Here is a 16824-nt window from a genome sequence, read left to right as displayed (position 1 = left end):
AATCAATCACATAAATAAAGGGGATAAGCGGTTCCTAGAAAACAAGTCATGTTCTTTTGCTTATATTCATACAATATGCTCACATAATATGTCCCAAAGTGTGACCTGGATGATATCCTTCATTAGGCATGTGCCATTTTCCCCCAGATGATGACTGAAGTACTAGTTTTTATTATTACTCCCTTACTTGATGTCCACTACCATACCCATTCACCAGCTCTACATGCTCCTTAAACTCTAATGTCACTCATCAGTAATATTTACATTCCAAAGAAAAGCACAGATTTGGGAATAATTTTGGCTGATGCAGTCTGCTTTACACTGCTGAGGACATGCTAGTTACTGTATACTTACTGTAAATATACTCTAAGAAGTGCTTACGTCTAAAAGTGCATCTAAAAGACTTTAATACAGGGTGATTCAAAATTATGTTAACATTTGAATGGCGGAAACAATTTATTCACAAAACATACTTCATATGTGCAAGATGATTTACAGGAATGTCTCAACCTGTTCGCCATCACGTTCAACATGTACCATTATGTGGCACATAAATTGTATATAAGTATGTACATAGCAGTACCATTAGTCTCTCTATTATAAAAGAAAATCTTGAGACAAGACGAGACTATTGCCAAGAGATTTTTTCAATTCCCGCCCTCCTCTCAACCATTTACGGTTAATTGTCCACGCCTACGGTCCTCTCACCTCTCATTCGTGTGAATGCTTTTGTCAGACACAGTTCCGGCGCTCTCAGCTCTTATAAATTTTTACGTTTTCCTCACTTTAAGTTCCCAATAAAAGAAGATGTATTATGTCCAAATGAAGACTTTCATCCCGAAGGGTTATCAACAGAAGAAATGAGTACACAGGCAATCCTAGCACCAATTAACGATGAAGTCAAACAAATTAACGTGAAAATTATCAATCAGTTACATAAATTGGTTAAATGCGTATCAATAGACTATGCTGAAACAGCTGGTGGTGATTGTGCAGAAGATGGAGACATCAACTTACAATATCCCATGGAATATCTACAACCGTTAACACTGTCCGGTCTACCGCCGGTCGAATTACTGTTGAAAGAAGGATGTATCGTAATGTTATTGTGCAATTTATGTATGATTGATAGGCTATGCAATAGGACAAGATTAGTTGTATTCAAAATTGGTCAAACAATTCTGACATGTAAAATTTTAACAGAGGACAAGAAAGGTAATGTAGTACATCTTCTGTGAAAAACCGACACCAAAGGAGATCTTGATATGACATTCGTATTAAAACGTTTACAGTTTCCCGTTAGAATAGCTTTTGCTATGACAATTAACAAATCACAGGGACAAACATTCCAAAAAGTCGGTTTATTTATTAGAGAGAAAGAAACGATATTCACTCACGGGCAGTTACACTTTGCGTTGTCACAATGTAACTCCAAACACGGAATCAAAATTCAAAGCAGTATTGACAAAAAGTTAATTCCAAATATTGTTTTTACTGAAGTTTTATAGTAAAAGTGTAAGTTTAAAAAGTATTTGCGTGTTAATTTCAAAGCCAAACAGAATGAAAATGTATAACGCAACGAATACCTCTAACGCAACATGAAACATAATTTTCATTCAATTTATTAAGTTTTCCTATTTTTTACTATGGTTCATTACTCACTGTAATGTAAAATAGTTAGGTGTATTATGCATATGTAACAATTCCCATGAAAATAACAAATCTGTTTAAATTGTACATCCACTTCCCCATATGCGAAGTGACTAGCGCGTAGTGCCCGCACGGCAGTTGGCGAGGGAAGCAAGCAGAGGGCAGAGCCCCCTACTGTTAACATAATTTTGACTGACCCGGTATATACTAGTACAAAGAATATTCTAGTGCTAACAAAGCTCAAGCTATAACCATATGGCTGCCAGTGTCATTATGCATGATATGACATAACATTTGTTTATTTTTCCTTTTGGTATGTACCTGTCAAGGACCAGCTCTTCCAGCTTGTGCAGGTCACAGGCAATGTATTCCAGCGCCATGTCAGTGATACGAGGGCACCAGGATAAGTCTAGACTGCGCAGCTTCCGCAAGTTTTCAGCCACCAGCTCCACGCCGTCATCTGTGATCTTGGAACAACCTGACAAGCTCAGGGAGGTGAGGTTTGGCAAACTGTGCACCATGTTCACCACACCGTGGTTTGTGATTTCCCAACAGGAGTTCAGGCGCAGGGTGTGGGTGGTATAGCCCTGCTTGGCAGTGAAGTAGGCCATAGCTGTGTCCGTCACATGGTATGCCTGTAGACTAAGCTCAGAGAGATTGGGCAACAGCTGAGAAATGGCAGCAATGGCATCGTCAGCCACATTGATGCAGTCACTGACACTGAGGGAGGTGAGTCGTGCGTTAAGGCTTGACCATAGCCCTGCCTCTGTGAAGTCGTTACACCCCGACAGCTCCAAGTGAATTAGGCCTTGCATTTGTTCCAGCATAACCTGAAAGGGAAAATTGCATGGTTAGAATCAATGGGAAAGCTGCCATACATGATTCAACTGAAATGCCCCCCAATCTTTAGCTTCTCACAATACTTTCTTACTTTGTAGGTTTGCTATTCTGTGACCCACATAACTCAAAACAAGGTCACAGAATCACAGTTTAAATTATCAATGCCAACATTGTCAATTAAAACATTGGACAGGAAAATCTGTTTCACTGAGGAAAGCACAAAAAGAAAAGGAAAATGTGGAAAACTGCAGACTGTCTAAAACCAGCACTAATACAGACTCGGCTTCCAGTGCCAGTCCCCACCCTACTCCTGACGTCACTTCCACCTATGACCTGCTGGACACACCTCTTCCTCCTCTGCACCCATAAAGCCAGACTACTTACCCTTTATCAGGCAGTCCCGTCTTGGACTCAGTGCTCTGAGACTACTCTGTTAGTTACTCCTACCAGTTAATATATAATATATAATAATATACAGTAATCCCTCGCTATATCGCGCTTCGCCTTTCGCGGCTTCACTCCATCGCGGATTTTATATGTAAGCATATTTAAATATATATCGCGGATTTTTCGCTGCTTTGCGGGTTTCTGCGGACAATGGGTCTTTTAATTTCTGGTACATGCTTCCTCAGTTGGTTTGCCCAGTTGATTTCATACAAGGGACGCTATTGGCAGATGGCTGAGAAGCTACCCAACTTACTTTCTCTCTCTCTCTCTCTCTCTTGCGCTGACGTAGGGGGGTGTGAGCAGGGGGGCTGTTCGCACACCTAGACGATACGAACGCTCGTCTAAAAATGCTGAAAGATTATCTTCACGTTGCTATCTTTTGTGCAGCTGCAGCTGCTTCCTGAAATGACATGCTGAACGGTGCTTCGCATACTTAAAAGCACGAAGGGCACGTATTGATTTTTTTATCTGTCTCTCTCTATCTCTCTCTGCTCCTGACGGAGGGGGTGTGAGCTGCCGCCTTCAACAGCTTTGTGCCGTGGTGCTTCGCATACTTAAAAGCCAAACAGCACTATTGATTTGTTTGCTCCTTTGAAGAGGAAGATATGTTTGCATTCTTTTAATTGTGAGACGGAACTGTCATCTCTGTCTTGTCATGGAGCACAGTTTAAACTTTTGAAAAAGAGACAAATGTTTGTTTGCAGTGTTTGAATAACGTTCCTGTCTCTCTACAACCTCCTGTGTTTCTGCGCAAATCTGTGACCCAAGCATGACAATATAAAAATAACCATATAAACATATGGTTTCTACTTCACGGATTTTCTTCATTTCGCGGGTGGCTCTGGAACGCAACCCCCGCGATGGAGGAGGGATTACTGTATGTATATATATATATATATATATATATATATCTTTATATATAATCTTCATTTGGATCTTGATCTTTGTTTGTCCGCGAATTCACTGCCTTGTGTGGTGTTCCTGCTGTGTTCAGTAGAGGGCAGTAGTGATGGAGGAGGAGAGGAAGTGAGGGGGAGGATCGTTGGATGAGGTTGGAGTGTGGTGATTAAAGAGGATTGAACTAAAGGAGACTACGTGCTGTTTGTACTGGCTGAATACACAACACCTTGGTTGTTACTTTTGTTTACAAACACTGTCGATAGCACTCTTTGTGTTTAGATCTGGCGTCGACACCGTGCTTTGTGTTTAGATCTGGCGTCGACACCTGCTTCGTTGTCGAGACTGTGTTTTTTTGTGTTTCTATCGACCGTCGTTGGCAGTACTTCGTCCAAATCGAATGTTCACCCACTTCTTGGAGTCGGCAGTCAGAGTATATAAGTCGGACACACTTCTGTGATTTTCCATCAGTCGGCGTTTGGTGTTCAAGAAAGAAGCATTGGTTCTTCCTTACTCTTTGGATTGCCACAAAGCAACCTGCGAGATTGGAGAAAGGTTGAGAAGAGATCGTGAGAGGAAACGACAGCGTCATGAAAACGAGACGGACTGTGAACGGAGAGAAGCAGAAATGCTCCTCCACCACCACATAATTACTATTCGGACAGTGATTCCGAGTAGGCCGTTCCTATCGAATCAATGTCCAAGGGTTTTGTTTTGTAATTTTGTTTCCCTTATAAAAAATCATAATGCTGTGCAGTTCACGACTGGCTGCCGCATTTAAACAGGGAGCCCTTCACAGACAACTTTAACACGGCCAACGTAGTTGGGTGCACATGGCTAGTATATATATATATATATATATATATATATATATATATATATATATATATATATATATATAAAATATATATTCCAACATCTGTCTGTCTGTCCGCCTGCTTTTCACGAGAGAACTACTTAACGGATTTAGATTTTTTTTTCTAGAATTTGCTTGAACATTCCAGTTGATTTTGCAACTTTTCTCATTGCTCTAAGAATCACAGTTCGTTTGCAGAAGCAATATATTTGCACTAATCCGAGACAGAGGCCATGGGCCAAAGGGAGGGAGAAGAGTGATGTCAGGAGTGGGGAGTTGGTCTACCTCTGGGTTTTAAGTGTACCTTGCCTTCGCTTAGCTAGCGACACACTTTGTTTATTGATTTTTAAAGTTTGACCTGTTTCACTACTACGTGGACAGAGCCACAGGGGATGTCTAGTTGAGAATATACGGGGTGGAACCCCAAACCTTTTTTCTTGCCTTTTTATTCTTTTCAAAACTGCTTCTATTAAAATGTACACATAACACTCAATGTTGGGCCCTAGATCAGCAATATTTTAACATATGTTCTTGACAAACAATAAATACGGGGAAAAAGTACTACCTGAGATTTCCAAATATTGTGAGGCAATCATTTTACGTATACAAATGAAGCAAGCAGTTTTGGCCCATGTGTTGTTAAAGGTAAGAACATTATGAAAACATCCCATAGAAGAACCAGAAAGTTCAGGCTCAGTGAAACATGCAAATCAGTCACTGTTCATTTGCAAAAAGAGATAACAAACAAACAAAATGTATAGTCACAGGTCTTTCAAAATGACTCAGCATTTACAGTAGACAGACAGACAGACAGACAGACAGACAGACAGACAGACAGACAGACAGACAGACAGACAGACAGACAGACAGACAGACAGACAGACAGATAGACAGATAGATAGATAGATAGATAGATAGATAGATAGATAGATAGATAGATAGATAGATAGGAAAGGCACTCGGCATCCCAGTCAGGATGGACCCTGCTTCCTTATCTGGCCAGGAGCATATTACAATGGGTCACAGGTCACAGATATTCCCCTCCCGCTCCAGGATGTGAACAAGGAAAAAGGATGCTGTAGCAGCAGTTAACCCAGGGCTGCTGTTCCAGCAGTCTGGTAGGGACACCCTGGTTGGGCCTGGGAGGCGGGATGGACAGGACAGTGGGTGACTGCCTGTTGTGAGTAGAGCATCCCCCTGTACACTGAGTGGCAGCACCCCATCTGGCAAGCCCCAGTATGGATACCCGCAGGGCAGCATTGGAGTTGTGCCCTGTCAAGCTTTTGTGAAGACCACCAGGGGGAGCTGTCAGGTCGTGACTGCACAAGGACCACTGTGGTTCTGCCTTGGTCCAGAAGTACTTCTTGTAGGCGACCACGAAGTAGTCCCGTGTCAGGTGTTAAAAGAAATCCCTCCACTTGGCCCAGGGAGAAAGAGTCGGGAGAGGACATGGACAACACTCACCTAGAGAGGAGGAGAAAAGAAAGGAATTGGATGGGATTAGATTGAATTGAATTGTGTACTACTGAGGAAAATAAGCCTGTCAGAGGTATTGTTTGAAAATAAAAATAACCTTTGGTTGACCTGGGACTGACCTCTGGGGTTTGGGGCTCAGTGGGGCCTCCTACTGGCCACAACAGATAAGATAGATCTGAAAGGCACTGCAGAGATGGGTAGATATGTCACTAAATAATAGATAGTTAAATATGAAAGGCACTGTATAAGAGATGACTAAAAAGAAAGAAAACCTCTGACTTAGATTTTAACTACAGTATGGATCCATGCACAATTTTAATTTGGTATTTCATTCACAACTATATAGTCACTTACCTTGTATAAATACTTTTCCTTTTTAACTCAAGATACACAAGTTTTTCTGATAATAGCCCCTTTGACCATGTGTTGCTATTACTCCTAGTGCATTTTCAAAATAAAAACAGAAGGTCTAATAAAGTTCACTGAAGACAACGGATATTAAAGTTAAGACCCTGCCAGGCATTTAATTAATATATAAACTAGTGTTCCCCTATATACACACAGAAGGGTTTACTGCTGAATAAGTCTGGCACCAAGGCTGACAACACAGCATGGTACAGCACAGCTCAAGAACCAGCGCAGATGAGATGCCAGGTAATGATAGTATTTATTAGGGATAACTGATGACATACATGTGATAAATATTAAATAAGCATCAAGTTAATGTCTGAAACTAAACCATCATAGTGATGCCTAGGAGATGCTGTGTTTCCTTTTGACAAAGTGCAAGAACTCTCCCAACAATAAACAGAGTTAAGCTGAAGTGATGCAGAAATGCTTGGACTGAAAAGGACAAACCGGCTTTTGTTTTGATGTTTTATATATTTTTGCTGATTATAACTAATAGTAATTTCAACATAATACTCTGCCCTATATGCAATTCACGTTTAAAATGTGTAATCACAAATATGTTACATTCATACTGCACATAATGAAAGCTTCAAGTTAAGCAGCAAAAAAGGAAAAAGAGTTTTTAAATCTTTTAGAATGAGTCTCTTTTGTTATCAAATGATTTATCATGTTCACAAAATTAGTGACACCACATCTTTCAGCATAAAACCAAAACACCAGGAGGCTTCTTCTGGTTTTGTGCCACACTGACCCTCACTGGTATGTAAGCGATCTTTAAGTTTCCACTGCCTTCACAATGCAGTTTGACTTGAGAGAACAATTGGAGAGAACTCAGCCTAGCATTGTACCTGGTGCCCGTCTGGTTGAAGCGGATAGATGATGAATCTTTCCAAATACTAGTCACTTGAGTTTAGAAAGAAAAACTTTTGAGGTACAGATGATGAAGCTATTTTTTTTCTTTTTGCATCCTTACCATATACTGTAAGAATGTCTGAACTTTACATTTATGAAACAGCTAGACACTTCCTGATTGCCCACTCGCTAGCCCTCGTTGTCTGCAGAAACATAACAACACCTCACTCAGCTCCTCATGCTGCTGAATCTCTAACGACAGCAGTCATGCGTTTTAAATTAGGTCAAAAACCGTGAACAGTGAGTTTGCAAACCTCATGTTTCTTTATTTCCAAATGTGAACGTGTGAAAGTTACATTTAACAGTGTGTGATTCACCGTCAGTTTGCTCACCTAAAGACTACTAGCTCCAATGTCACTTTGTCACTACTCACTCTATTGATGCCCTATACAAAGCTATTGTTAGCTGAAAAATGACCAAAATTAAAAATGATGCAGAGCTGAGCCAACCCTGACTAAATGATGTTAATTAAGACAAGGTTGTTGAAAAATGTTTAAACGCACATTCATAAGAGGCTCATGCTGGTAGAGATGGGCAGCTTCATTCACTAGCATTGGATTACAGCAAGACTAAACATTGCCAATCAACAAACATACAAGATCTTCACAAATAATGCCCACAACATACTGCCAGTTTAGTCTTAGGCATCTGTATGGATGAAGAGATTTACTGTATGTGTAGTGAGTAAGAAAGATTGCTAACTAAGTTTATCGTAGTTTACAGGAGAGATGCAGCTGTAGAAACAAACCAGACAACGGTACAAAAAAAAGCATTAACATATATCTAAGGTGAATTCTAACTTAACATGAGAAGTCAAGAAGCAAGGGAAACACCAGTACTTGAGAAACTAAATAGTTCAAATATTAGGCTAAACGAAGCAGAAGATAGTTTGCCTAACTGCTTAACTAAAAAAAAAAAAAAAAAAGGTTTCAGCCATGTTATAATGAGAGCAGCATTGCCAAATTAAACATGGAAATTGAGGTATTCAAAACATGACATATTAAACTTTCCTGTATTATTGGCAGGCAGTTAAAATTAATATAAAAACTTGGAACATGTCAAGCAAGACGTTAATTTCTGCTCTCACTTTCACTTAACAATAGCCAGGTGAAGTAATGACATAACAATTGATATTTTAGTAAACTTGGGATAGATTTTCCAGAACAATTGTTAAATAAAAATTGGACACAGCTAAATCTTCATTTATATAAATTACAAAAAGACTCCAGCTAAAACATAATTGTTCCTCCAGAGATGAGGGAGGGAGGGAGGCATGGCTCAACCTAAGCTTCAATAGATCTCATACATTGTGACTTTGGAGAGATAATCCAGGTTGGCTGCCGCTGCACACACTCCCTTGAACAGCAGAAACATCCATAGTCATGTCTGAGATGTGCCAGGCCACAAACACACATAACAAACAAGAGGAAGGTGCCAAGTACAATAGTGTTTGAATTAACAGCGTGCCAAAAATTAAAGTGCAGTGCAGTTTTCATCACATGCTGCTGCACCCATAAGCTCCTCCTCCAAGTTTAAACGCACCGTTTTTCTAAACTCTTGCACTGCCACGGACCTCTCTTTCATCACATGAACTCACAGCTACATGACTGTGTTTGCAAAGATGATCCCGCACTATGTCTTCTTGATACACTCTACACAAAGTCATTCACACTTTGAGGTGCGAGTTAAATTGTATCTCATTGAGCCTGTCAATCTGCGACGTATGATGTAACTCGTATGTCATTGTACAGCCACCATAGACACAGCCAGCTTGCTTCTGAGCTTTGCTGCTGCATCTCAGTTATTTACTATTGTGAAGCCATCTAGTGGATAGCCAGAGAATTTTTTTTTCAGCTTGCAGAAAATAGTGCTATAAAAACAGACAGTCTAGTTATTTTGAGCAGGGCTGGATTAACCATTAAGCAAAATAAGCATGTGCATAGGGTATCAATGGAAGTGGGGGGGGGGGGCACCATAAAAAATCCCCATACTGCAAATGGTGCATATGAACTTGGTTGCACAAAATGGGGCTCCCACATTAAATATAAAAATTACAAAATTACATACACACATATATATATATATTGTTACAAGCGGCTGGGGGACATACCAGGCCAGGATGCCTGGAAGGACTGGGAGGTGGCATATTCGTCCTCCGTGCCACAAGGGGGGAACCGCCCTGGATCCGGAGAGGACCATGGGAGAGGAGCAAGGAGGCTCAAGCCCATTGGGGCCTGTGGCCACTGCCAGGGGGCACCCTGAGTCTCAGAAAGCGCGGGAAACAATTACTTCTGCCAGACCCAGGAACATGGAGGATGATCCTTCCAGGGATACCCGGAGTGCTTCTGGGTGCTCTCCTGAGACTTCCGCCACACCAGGAAGTGTTGTCAGATGGAGCACCTGGAACCCATCCGGGTCACTATAACAATCAGGGAGCTAGAGTCGGGAGTGGGAGCAGGACGAGGCTCCCGTGGAGAGAGGAAAGGCGTCCCACAGACAGTGAGAGAGAAGCCTGGGGTAGGGGTGATTGGTACTGTGAGGGACTGTGTTTGGACATTAATAAACATGTGCATTTTTATAAAGATGTGGTCTCAGTCTGGTGGTGTTCGGGCTTATCTCACAATAAATATATATACAGTAGATAAGATAAGAACTTTATTCATCCTGAGGGAAATTCTTATGTCATTGGAATGTTCAGTGCAACAAGAAAAATAAAGATACTGTAGTATAATGAAGATTTAAAAACAGAAAAATAGTAATTGTGCAAATATACAAAAATATGACAGTTGTGCAAATGTACAAAAATACGACGGCATATGACAAGCATATGACAATTGTGCAAATATACAAAAATATAACATATTATTATTAAATACAGATTATTAGTGTAGGTTATGAATGACTTAGTACTTGTGCCTGAGTAAAATGAGCTAGCTGCTTGTTATGACAGGATAGGACTAACATATCGCCATAAAGGCAGAAAAAGATCACCTACAAAATGAAGAGGAGTTATAGAGACTTATTGCCACAGGTACAAAAGATCTCCTGTGACGTTCGGTTCTGCATTTGGGGGCAATGAGTCTTTTGCTGTGTGTGCTCTGATGGTTCATCAGGAAGATGTGCATGGGGCGAGAGGGGTTGTCCATGATACTGAGGAGCTTCTTCAGCATTCTCCTCTTGAACACCTCTTTCAGATCCTCTAATTTGACGCCTAGGACAGAACCAGCCTTTTTTTACATATATATACATATACAGTATATATATATATATATATATATATATATATATATATATAAATATATATATACATAAATAATATAATATGTGGTTATATGTATATATACTGTATGAATATGTATATACATATACATATACAGTTCATCCGGAAAGTATTCACAGCGCATCACTTTTTCCACATTTTCTTATGTTACAGCCTTATTCCAAAATGGATTACATTCATTTTTTTCCTCAGAATTCTGCACACAACACCCCATAATGACAACGTGAAAAAAGTTTACTTGAGGTTTTTGCAAATTTATTAAAAATAAAAAAACTGAGAAATCCCATGTACATAAGTATTCACAGCCTTTGCTCAATACTTTGTCGATGTACCTTTGGCAGCAATTCCAGCCTCAAGTCTTGTTGAATATGATGCCACAAGCTTGCCACACCTATCCTTGGCCAATTTCGCCCATTCCTCTTTGCAGCACCTCTCAAGCTCCATCAGGTTGGACGGGAAGCGTCGGTGCACAGCCATTTTAAGATCTCTCCAGAGATGTTCAATCAGATTCAAGTCTGGGCTCTGGCTGGGCCACTCAAGGACATTCACAGAGTTGTCCTGAAGCCACTACTTTGATATCTTGGCTGTGTGCTTAGGGTCGTTGTCCTGCTGAAAGATGAACCGTCGCCCCAGTCTGAGGTCAAGAGTGCTCTGGAGCAGGTTTTCATCCAGGATGTCTCTGTACATTGCTGCAGTCATCTTTCCTTTTATCCTGACTAGTCTCCCAGTCCCTGCCGCTGAAAAACATCCCCACAGCATGATGCTGCCACCACCATGCTTTACTGTAGGGATGGTATTAGCCTGGTGATGAGCGGTGCCTGGTTTCCTCCAAACGTGACGCCTGGCATTCACACCAAAGAGTTCAATCTTTGTCTCATCAGACCAGAGAATTTTCTTTCTCATGGTCTGAGAGTCCTTCAGGTGCCTTTTGGCAAACTCCAGGCGGGCTGCCATGTGCCTTTTACTAAGGAGTGGCTTCCGTCTGGCCACTCTACCATACAGGCCTGATTGGTGGATCGCTGCAGAGATGGTTGTCCTTCTGGAAGGTTCTCCTCTCTCCACAGAGGACCTCTGGAGCTCTGACAGAGTGACCATCGGGTTCTTGGTCACCTCCCTGACTAAGGCCCTTCTCAACCCGATCGCTCAGTTTAGATGGCTGGCCAGCTCTAGGAAGAGTCCTGGTGGTTTCGAACTTCTTCCATTTACGGATGATGGAAGCCACTGTGCTCATTGGGACCTTCAAAGCAGCAGAAATTTTTCTGTAACCTTCCCCAGATTTGTGCCTCGTGACAATCCTGTCTCGGAGGTCTACAGACAAGTCCTTTGACTTCATGCTTGGTTTGTGCTCTGACATGAACTGTCAACTGTGGGACCTTATATAGACAGGTGTGTGCTTTTCCAAATCCTGTCCAACCAACTGAATTTACCACAGGTGGACTCCAATGAAGCTGCAGAAACATCTCAAGGATGATCAGGAGAAACAGGATGCACCTGAGCTCAATTTTGAGCTTCATGGCAAAGGCTGTGAATACTTATGTACATGTGCTTTCTCAATTTTTTTATTTTTAATAAATTTGCAAAAATCTCAAGTAAACTTTTTTCACGTTGTCATTATGGGGTGTTGTGTGTAGAATTCTGAGGAAAAAAATGAATTTAATCCATTTTGGAATAAGGCTGTAACATAACAAAATGTGGGAAAAGTGATGCGCTGTGAATACTTTCCGGATGCACTGTATATACACATACTGTATACACACACAACAATAAAAATAATAAGTATATAGTAATAATAAAGGTTAATGATATATTCTGTATTAATCTTGCAAATACAACACAATTAGAATGTGGTAACTGCCAGTCCACCGAGGCTCATCGTGATCATTCTTGCCTTGGTCATGTCGACTGTCCCGTTCAAGTTGTCCACTTAGAGTGAGTGCACCAAAATCTTTTAAGTGTTTAGGGCCTCTTTAGGTCTGAATCTGGCCCTGTCATTGCGAGGAAGGTATAAAGCTGCTGATGTTTTGAAACATCTCGATTTTTGCCAAGATAAATATTTGGAGAATAATGACAGTAATCGAAATCATAATCAATTGGATGATAAGGAATCTGTAGGCTCTGGCACTGATGCAGATCGCTGCCCTAAAAGCGTTTCTTCAACACAAAGTGCCCGACTGGTCCAGACTCTAAGGACAGCACTACATGGAGATTCTGCTGCACACCAAATCCAAACCGTCACCGACCACCAAATGTGTCGTGTGTAACAACATGGACAGCACAAAGAGACGCGTTATATTGATGGGACATGTGCTTCTAAGCCTGCGCTGTGTGAGGTGCCATGCTTTTGGGACTTTCATTCAAGTGGAGACTTTTAGTCATGTTTCTAGTCAATATAAAGTAATTAACATTACATTTTCAACAGAATTATTAATGATAATAAAACTGTTGCTTTCTAATACATTTCTTTACAAATTTTGATAGAGTTCATTATTTATCATACTGTATACGCATATACCAATACTGCAGCGTCCTAGTATTAATTGGCCGAGCAGTCAATGGGTTAAGGACTACAAATGTACATAAAACCAGTAAAAATAACTTGAGTTTAACACTTTGGTATCTCCATGGGTGACTCCTCAACTAATTATCTCAACATATGCCTCTTTTATTTAGCCATTGCAGTGTCTCAGTTTTGCAGTAACATTACTGTTAAATGGAACATTTCAAGAATGAATAGATAAGAGAGACAGAAAGGTAGATCTTTATTTGTCCCCAGGACATACTAATATATGTGTAATAATATATTTCCAGATAATCTAAAACATTGGGAGTCATGACTTACAATTTGAGTTTAAGACCATGAATAGACAGAATATATTCTTCCAGTCTGCAAACAATTTGGACTAATTATTTCAATTTTTAATTGCACACAATATATACATTGCTAACTTTTTTGCCAAAAACACATCCTGGACTAGACTCTTCTTGTCGGAGATATCTTTAAAAACCTGCTTCCCCTAAGCCACACATTTTGGCAAAACACTTGGCTTAAGCCCAAATGGACTACAATTTTCCCCAACCTATCAGGAAGTGCCACTGAATCCATAAATCCCCATCCATTAATACCCATTTTGTGGTAACACCGGATTAAAATGGTTTTGTGGTTTCTAGAGTTAGATCTCTTTGCTGTTAAGAATTGTCTTTTGTCTTATTTTTCTTCACTTTTGAACAAATTCTATACTACTCTGTGGGATATTAAAAAGAAGAAAGTTTTAATCTTCAGATTTTACTTTAAAAATTCCATAATATGCCACACAGGTGGAACCTAAACACAAACTGGGAGTCTCAATTTTTAAGTGATATTTTGTATATGAGAAAATTTAAGTTAGCAGTTACAAAAGAAAATCCTTTATAATGTAATGCTTTTTGTTTTATGTAATAATTAAAAAGTTAAAATGTTTTTTGACATGTCCTCTTTCTTTTAGCATATGGAATACAAAACATTTGAGATCTTAAATGAAAAATCCCAAAGTGATTAATTTCAAATTCATAAGCTGAGGAAATATTCAGGTCTAAATATTATTTGAATGAATTGAGTATTGGGTTGAATTTCAAATTAAGTTAGGGAGTTTAAAAATCAGAAGAGTATCTAGTTTGCTTTTAAGCTAATATCTATGTTGTCGTTGTTGTTGTTTTCTTCTTTATTCTTCTTTTCTTGTTTTTTTTTCCACTTGTTGTGATACAAATATGCGGAAGAGTACTAAACATATTATTTCCTTTGGGCTCCACATACAAAAGTTGATCAAATTCTGGAATTAATTGCTAATACCTCTCCACCTTCACAGTTGACTTGTGTTGCGTGTTCCCACCGACAGTGCTGCTCTGGAGCAAAGCTAACTCACCCAATCAGAAGCCACACTCACCTCAATTAGGAAGGATTATTTTCTATCTGTATACATTATTAGACATTCCCATTTCTGTTGATGGTATCTTGAGAGCCCATAGATTAAAAAAAAATCAATACTGCCATTAGAGTTAACCAGTTGAGTTTACAGCTTTATACCCTGCCACTTTCTAATGTTAGTAATAGACAGAATGCCGCCTCATTGTTTGGATTTAATTTAACTTCGGTACTTGTATGGCTGATGTTTGTACACTATGGTGAAGCGATGTTTAAAGCTAAAATATTTCAAAATGAAATTGTAATACAAATAAACAAAAAAAATTCTTAAGTCGCTAGATAATCATGGATCCTCACCAGCTACTGAAACATTGCAGACTCAGACATGGGCCTCGGAAGTTGCAGGTTGCAAAGAATTAGCCCTGACACTGGACCTGAATTACCTACCTGAACTTGATAAAATTTCAAATAATTATCAAAGCTGAAATATCATGCCATTTATTTTTTGCACTTGTATGTGAAATATAACTGGTTTGAATACAGCAGATAAAACAAGAGATCCCAGTTTTCTAAAAAATACACTCTGGTGAACAAACCACAATGACTGCATGAGTGTGAACTCGAGGAGTTACCCGATTATGATGCAAGGAACATCCAAGTCTTCAACAGGCCTTGTTGTTTCTAAATGACAAAGACTTAATATAATGGTGAGGCTGACCGTTCTTTTTATCCTCAGTGGTTGTTAACATTTTGTTACGGAAGTTTCTGGAGGAAGAACACATTTTCAGAGAAGTCCTGGCTGCGCTTATGTTACAGCTCGAAAATTAAGCGCCTTGAGCATGGAAAAGGCGCTATATAAATAAAATGTGTTATTATTATTATTATTATTTTTATGTTGTAATAAGTGTATAAGTTTAATATGTCACTGTGTTCTGTGCAAGTATATTTTATAAATCTGCCTTTTTCTACTTACATGCAAACTTGACACAGAGCCAGATTTAGCACAGGGGTTCACCATATAAGAACTGCTAGGCAAGCATTATAAGACAAGACAAGTTAGGGACAACTGTGAAACGGGCAGTCAGACTGAGGGCCATTGTATACTATTTTTGTGTGTCAAAGTCAGCATGAAACAGTATCCTCTTCTGCCTTGTTTGGAATGGCATGATTGATCAAAGTGGGGGCCTGTACATGAAAAAAAGAGTATAAAGCCTTGGAACATTGCCTGGCACACCTTTGAAGCCGACAGACAGATGGGAGATAACGTCATCCGATCCTGAAAATCCTTCCAACGTAGTGACGAAAATGGCAGACTCTACACATCGGGCCCCCACTGCCAAACTGGGTTCTTGCCATGGCTTCCTTCGTCTGTTATGCGTAGTAAGAAAAGCACTATATAAATGTAAAGAATTATTATTATGCACTGTAATCCGTCACTAAAGAAAGCGAAGTTATTTCTCCTATGTGATTTCTTACCGCTGTATCACTAAGGGAGGGGTTTCGCCTTTTTATATTATATCTATATAGACTCGGTTATGTAACATGCCGCAATTACAAAAGAACTCATTCCCAGGGAGCTAGCTCCCCCTGCTGGATACATACGTTACAGGTCATAGAATGTGACGTCATTGAAGAGAACTTATTTAATTGATAATTGACAATTTCAAGTTTTCCACTTTTGTAAATTTGCTTTCATGTCTCAAACTATAGATGTTTTTTAATTGAGCTCAGATTTTACTTCATTTCATTTTTCCCCATCCCATTTTCTGGTGACAGAAACAAAAACAAACAAAAAAAAAAAAAACACTACTATTCATTTAAGGGTAGAGCCAGCAATGCAAGCAGGTCCTCCAACTTACAGGGAAAACATAGGTGTTGGTGGCAGGACTGGCACTCCAGCCACCTTAAAAAACCTCACAATGTTCCAGTGTGGTGCTGACATGTCACCCGCTGCACATATAAATTATTACGAGTTAATAAAAGAATCAACATAGAAAAGATTAAGTAAACCCACAGCAGAACTAACCAAACAACGCAAACTAATTAGATACATCTCCAAAAGCAAATACGACCAGTGATACTTATCCTAGGCTACACATTACTCTCACACATCTGTCGTGTGCTTTTCATTTATATTTTTATTTTACTGGACACTAT

The 16824-nt window shown here is 39.7% G+C and overlaps 1 protein-coding gene across 2 annotated transcripts in view; it reads right to left on the bottom strand.

Moving 5' to 3' along the window:
- The window catches only part of fbxl16 (F-box and leucine-rich repeat protein 16), a 104104-nt gene that overhangs the window by 27032 nt on the left and 60248 nt on the right, over positions 1-16824 (bottom strand). For both annotated transcript variants that reach the window (XM_051933435.1, XM_051933436.1), the window contains exon 3: positions 1972-2480. In XM_051933435.1, the coding sequence (XP_051789395.1) occupies positions 1972-2480 (509 nt within the window). The remainder of the gene's footprint in view (positions 1-1971; positions 2481-16824) is intronic.

The sequence above is a fragment of the Erpetoichthys calabaricus genome, chromosome 11 (genome assembly GCF_900747795.2).
Source record: "Erpetoichthys calabaricus chromosome 11, fErpCal1.3, whole genome shotgun sequence".
Taxonomy (NCBI): domain Eukaryota; kingdom Metazoa; phylum Chordata; class Cladistia; order Polypteriformes; family Polypteridae; genus Erpetoichthys; species Erpetoichthys calabaricus.
Note: the sequence above shows the minus strand (reverse complement) of the source record. Positions and strands in the feature narration are given on the sequence as shown.